This window comes from Perca fluviatilis, chromosome 22, assembly GCF_010015445.1.
Source record: "Perca fluviatilis chromosome 22, GENO_Pfluv_1.0, whole genome shotgun sequence".
Classification (NCBI taxonomy): Eukaryota; Metazoa; Chordata; class Actinopteri; order Perciformes; family Percidae; genus Perca; species Perca fluviatilis.
In genome coordinates, this window is record NC_053133.1 from 29601369 (window position 1) to 29607534 (window position 6166).

Consider the following 6166-nt stretch of genomic DNA (forward strand, 5'->3'; position numbering starts at 1 on the left):
TGTTATGTATATATGTATATATATATATATATGTATATTATGTGTGTATATGTGTGTATATATATATATATATATTACATATATATACATATATATATATAACATATATGTATGTATATATATATATATAATAATATATATATGTTATGTGTGATATGTTATGTATATATGTGTATATATGTTGTATATATATATATGTGTGTGTATATATATATATGTGTGTATATATATATATGTATATATGTGTGTATGGTATATACTGAAGTTTCTCTCTAAAACTCTTGATTTGAGTTCTCTGCGCGGAGCGGCGCTGCCCCCTGCTGGCCGCCGGAGGAACAGAAACACATTCTTTGTGTTGTGAAGGTAAAACTGTTTATATATCTTATATATCTTACTAAAAACGGAATAACTGTGACATTTAATACTTCAATTACTGATCACTTAATATTTAAACAGAATCCGTAGCATTGAAATGTTTTATTTTGAAAATCCTCCGACTGAAATTAAATTGTTCAGATATTTAAACTTTTAATCATCAGTTAGGAAACAATCAGGAGGCTGTTAATTTAAAGGTTTCTACTTCGGTCAACTTTTGGTTTTTAAGTTTTTAATGTTTTTTTTGACTTATTAACAAAATAAATGTTTTTTTTCCCCCCAAATTTTCAGTTTTTCTATTTTAACATTTTGATGCTGATGACCCTTTCAACGGTTTTTACTTATTTATTTTCTATATTTTTAATTCTTTTTAATGTTTTTTAAATATTTAAAAAGTAAGTTTGACTTTTTTCTTTGTTTGTTTTCTGACCGAATATTTCTGACGCTATTGACGTTTTACGGAAGTTTTTTCAATGTTATGAATGTATGTATATATTCATAACATGAAGGAAAACCAATGTGTATATGGGTCAATAAAAAGGTATAAACGGGTAGAATCTTCTGTTAGTTTCACCAGACTCCATGTAAATAATCAGGACTTTTATCATCATAAAACACTCTTCATTCAAAGTGGACAGAAACTAAATAAAACTATCAAAAGCCGTCTTGGTTCATCTTTCCACTGTTCCAACAATCACCACTCTGGTTTGGTTGAAATAAACCCTTAATTCACCCATTTACATGTGGAGATATGCTGGCTCTATACACGCTAAAAGTCCTGATTATTAACATGGAGTCTGGTGGAGATATGCTGGCTCTATACACGCTAAAAGTCCTGATTATTTACATGGAGTCTGGTGGAGATATGCTGGCTCTATACACACTAAAAGTCCTGATTATTTACATGGAGTCTGGTGGAGATATGCTGGCTCTATACACGCTAAAAGTCCTGATTATTTACATGGAGTCTGGTGGAGATATGCTCTATACACCTAAAAGTCCTGATTATTTACATGATTGGTGTACTCTTACATAAAATTGATTATTTACATGGAGTTGGTGATATGCTCCTTACACCTATTTACTTTGTAATATGGGCTAACACATAAAAGTCCTGATTATTTACATGGAGTCTGGTGGAGATATGCTGGCTCTATACACACTAAAAGTCCTGATTATTTACATGGAGTCTGGTGGAGATATGCTGGCTCTATACACTAAAAGTCCTGATTATTTACATGGGTCGGTGGGAAGCTGGCTCTCTACGCTAAAAGTCCTGATTATTTACATGGAGTCTGGTGGGTTTGGTGATGGTGATTTTGGGGCTGTTTCATGTTAAACACATTTTTCAGACTCTGTTGTTTTCTGAAACATTTGGTTCTTTATTTGCTGAAGTTCTTCTTCAGGTTCTCTTCAGGTTGTTGAAGAACTCTTCCAGAACCTTCTCCACTTCTTCTTCTCTGTAATCTTTCACGGTGAACATCTCGCCGTCCTCGGCGCCACGGATCATCGCCGACAGACCTGAGACAGGAAGAGACGCAGACAGTGTGAGGAGAGGAAACGAAGAGAAGGAAACGAAGAGAGGAAACGAAGAGAAGGAAACGAGGAGAGGAAGAGGCAGAGGAAAGCGGGAAGAGGAAGGGAGGAGGGAGGCAGAGGAAAGAGGCAGGAGGAGGCGAGGAAAGGCGAGAGGAAATAGAGGAAGAGGAGAGAACGAGGGAAGGCGAAGAGGGAAACGAGGAGGAAACGGAGGAAACGGAAGAGAGGAACGAGGAGAGGGCGAGGGGAAGCGAAGGAGAGGAACGAGAGGAAACGAAGAGGAGAGCAGAGGGAAGCGGGAGGAAACGAAGGGAAACGAGAGAAGGGGAAACGAAGAGAGGAAACGAGAGGAAACGAAGAGAGGAAACAGAGGAAACGAGGAGAGGAAACGAGGGAAACGAAGAGAGGAAACGAAGAGAGGAAACGAAGAGGAGGAGAGAGAAGAGGAGAGGAAAACGAGGGAGGAGGAACAAGAGAGGAAACAGAGGAAGGAGGAGGAACGAGGGAAACGAGGAGGGAAACGAAGGAGGGAAACGAAGAGAGGAAAGCAGGAGGAAACAGGAAGGAAGGTGAGGAGGAAGAGCAGGGAGGAGGGAACGAGCAGAAGAAAGGAAATGAGGAGAGGAAACGACGAGGAGACAGGGAGGAAGGCAGAGGAAATGAGGAGGAGAAAGAGAGGAAACGAGAGAGGAAGCGAGAGAGGAAACAGAGGAACAGGAGGAGGGAAGGAGGGAAACGAAGAGAGGAAGCGAGAGAGGAAACGAGAGAGGAAACGAGGGAAAAGCGAGGGAAAAGAAGAGGAGGACTGAGAGAGGAAACGAGGGAGAGGGAAAAGCAGGAGAGGAAACAGAGGGAAACGAGGAGAAAGGAGAGGAAACGAAGAGAGGAAACGAGGAGAGGAAAACGAGGAGAGGAAACGAAGAGAGGAAACAGAGGAAACGAGGAGAGGAAACGAGGGAAACGAGAGGAAACGAGGAGACACTCACGTCGCCCTGACGACGGTCTGAACAGACACAGGATCTTCTTCTTCATGTCGACGGCTCGGCCGAGCTCGTAACCCACACCTAGAGACGGCTGGGTTACCTCGGCAACAATCACTGCAGAGGTAACACACACACACACACACACACAGACACACACACACACACACACACACACACACAACAGAGATACACACACACACACACACACACACACACACACAACAGAGACACACACACACACACACACACACACACACAGAGAAAAAAATATACACACACACACACACACACACACACACAGAGACACACACACACACAGACACAAACATTTTAGCGTGTATAGAGCCAGCCTATGTCCACCAGACTCCATGTAAATAATCAGGACTTTTATCATCGTAAAACACACTTCATTCAAAGTGGAGAGAAAATAAATAAAACTAACAAAAGCCGTCTTGGTTCATCTTTCCACTGTTCCAACAATCACCACTCTGGTTTGGTTGAAATAAACCCTTAATTCACCCATTTACATGTGGAGATATGCTGGCTCTATACACGCTAAAAGTCCTGATTATTTACATGGAGTCTGGTGGAGATATGGTGGCTCTATTCACACTAAAAGTCCTGATTATTTACATGAGTCTGGTGGAGATATGCTGCGGTACTACACACTAAAAGTCCTGATTATTTACATGGAGTCTGGTGGAGATATGATGGCTCTATACACACTAAAAGTCCTGATTATTTACATGGAGTCTGGTGGAGATATGCTGGCTCTATACACGCTAAAAGTCCTGATTATTTACATGGAGTCTGGTGGAGTTTGTTGATGGTGATTTCGGGGCTGTTTCATGTTAAACTAAAAGGTCCACACACACACATAAAGGTGTGTAGCCATAGCTAGCTGTCAGAGACCCTCCAATAATCAATAATAATAATAATAACATATATATATATAGTAATATGTAATATATATATATATATATATATATATATATATATATATATATATGTATATATATATATATGTAGTAATGTGTAGTAATATGTAATAATATATATAGTAATATGTAATAAATATATATATATATATATATATATATATATATATATATATATATACATATATATGTAGTAATGTGTAGTAATATGTAATAAGAGAAGGTGTGGGAGTCTGACCGTCAGCCTGCTGGAGCCAGGTCACGTCTCGGTCGTGGATGTCTCGGTCTGCTGCCAGGGCCTCTCCTGGTCACAGTAACAGTTAGTATTACTACATACTATTACTACATACTATTACTACATGTATACTGTTACTACAGGGCCTCTCCTGGTCACAGTAACAGTTAGTATTACTACATACTATTACTACATACTATTACTACATGTATACTATTACTACAGGGCCTCTCCTGGTCACAGTAACAGTTAGTATTACTACATACTATTACTACATACTATTACTACATGTATACTGTTACTACAGGGCCTCTCCTGGTCACAGTAACAGTTAGTATTACTACATACTATTACTACATACTATTACTACATGTATACTGTTACTACGGGCCTCTCCTGGTCACACAAAGTTATTATTACTACATACTATTACTACATACTATTACTACATGTATACTGTTACTACAGGGCCTCTCCTGGTCACAGTAACAGTTAGTATTACTACATACTATTACTACATACTATTACTACATGTATACTGTTACTACAGGGCCTCTCCTGGTCACAGTAACAGTTAGTATTACTACATACTATTACTACATGTATACTATTACTACAGGGCCTCTCCTGGTCACAGTAACAGGTAGTATTACTACATACTATTACTACATGTATACTATTACTACAGGGCCTCTCCTGGTCACAGTAACAGTTAGTATTACTACATACTATTACTACATACTATTACTACATGTATACTATTACTACAGGGCCTCTCCTGGTCACAGTAACAGTTAGTATTACTACATACTATTACTACATGTATACTATTACGAGGCCTCTCCTGGTCACAGTAACAGTTAGTATTACTACATACTATTACTACATACTATTACTACATGTATACTATTACTACAGGGCTCTCTCCTGGTAACAGTTAACCATTATTACTACATACTATTACTACATGTATACTATTACTACAGGGCCTCTCCTGGTCACAGTAACAGTTAGTATTACTACATACTATTACTACATGTATACTATTACTACAGGGCCTCTCCTGGTCACAGTAACAGTTAGTATTACTACATACTATTACTACATACTATTACTACATGTATACTGTTACTGCGGGCCTCTGTCACCAGTAACAGTTAGTATTACTACATACTATTACTACATACTATTACTACATGTATACTGTTACTACAGGGCCTCTCCTGGTCACAGTAACAGTTAGTATTACTACATACTATTACTACATGTATACTATTACTACAGGGCCTCTCCTGGTCACAGTAACAGTTAGTATTACTACATACTATTACTACATGTATACTATTACTACAGGGCCTCTCCTGGTCACAGTAACAGTTAGTATTACTACATACTATTACTACATACTATTACTACATGTATACTATTACTACAGGGCCTCTCCTGGTCACAGTAACAGTTAGTATTACTACATACTATTACTACATACTATTACTACATGTATACTGTTACTACAGGGCCTCTCCTGGTCACAGTAACAGTTAGTATTACTACATACTATTACTACATACTATTACTACATGTATACTGTTACTACAGGGCCTCTCCTGGTCACAGTAACAGTTAGTATTACTACATACTATTACTACATACTATTACTACATGTATACTGTTACTACAGGGCCGTCTCCTGGTCACAGTAACAGTTAGTATTACTACATACTATTACTACATGTATACTATTACTACGGGCCTCTCTGGTACGTAACATAGTTTATACATACTATTTACATGTATACTATTACTACAGGGCCTCTCCTGGTCACAGTAACAGTTAGTATTACTACATACTATTACTACATACTATTACTACATGTATACTATTACTACAGGGCCTCTCCTGGTCACAGTAACAGTTAGTATTACTACATACTATTACTACATGTATACTATTACTACAGGGCCTCTCCTGGTCACAGTAACAGTTAGTATTACTACATACTATTACTACATACTATTACTACATGTATACTATTACTACAGGGCCTCTCCTGGTCACAGTAACAGTTAGTATTACTACATACTATTACTACATG

General features: G+C 38.1%; 1 protein-coding gene across 2 annotated transcripts in view; it reads right to left on the reverse strand.

Annotated features, from left to right (window-relative positions):
* Positions 1 to 1733: 1733 nt before the first annotated feature.
* Positions 1734 to 6166, reverse strand: part of dnph1 (2'-deoxynucleoside 5'-phosphate N-hydrolase 1) — a 7240-nt gene continuing 2807 nt past the window's right edge. The window contains exons 2-4 of one of the 2 annotated variants that reach the window (XM_039790810.1): positions 4074 to 4139; positions 2901 to 3011; positions 1734 to 1896 (exon numbers count right to left, since the gene is read on the reverse strand). In XM_039790810.1, coding sequence (XP_039646744.1) covers positions 1778 to 1896; positions 2901 to 3011; positions 4074 to 4139 — 296 coding nt within the window. In that variant the 3' untranslated portion in view covers positions 1734 to 1777. The remainder of the gene's footprint in view (positions 1897 to 2900; positions 3012 to 4073; positions 4140 to 6166) is intronic. The other variant, XM_039790811.1, reaches the window with a different exon arrangement.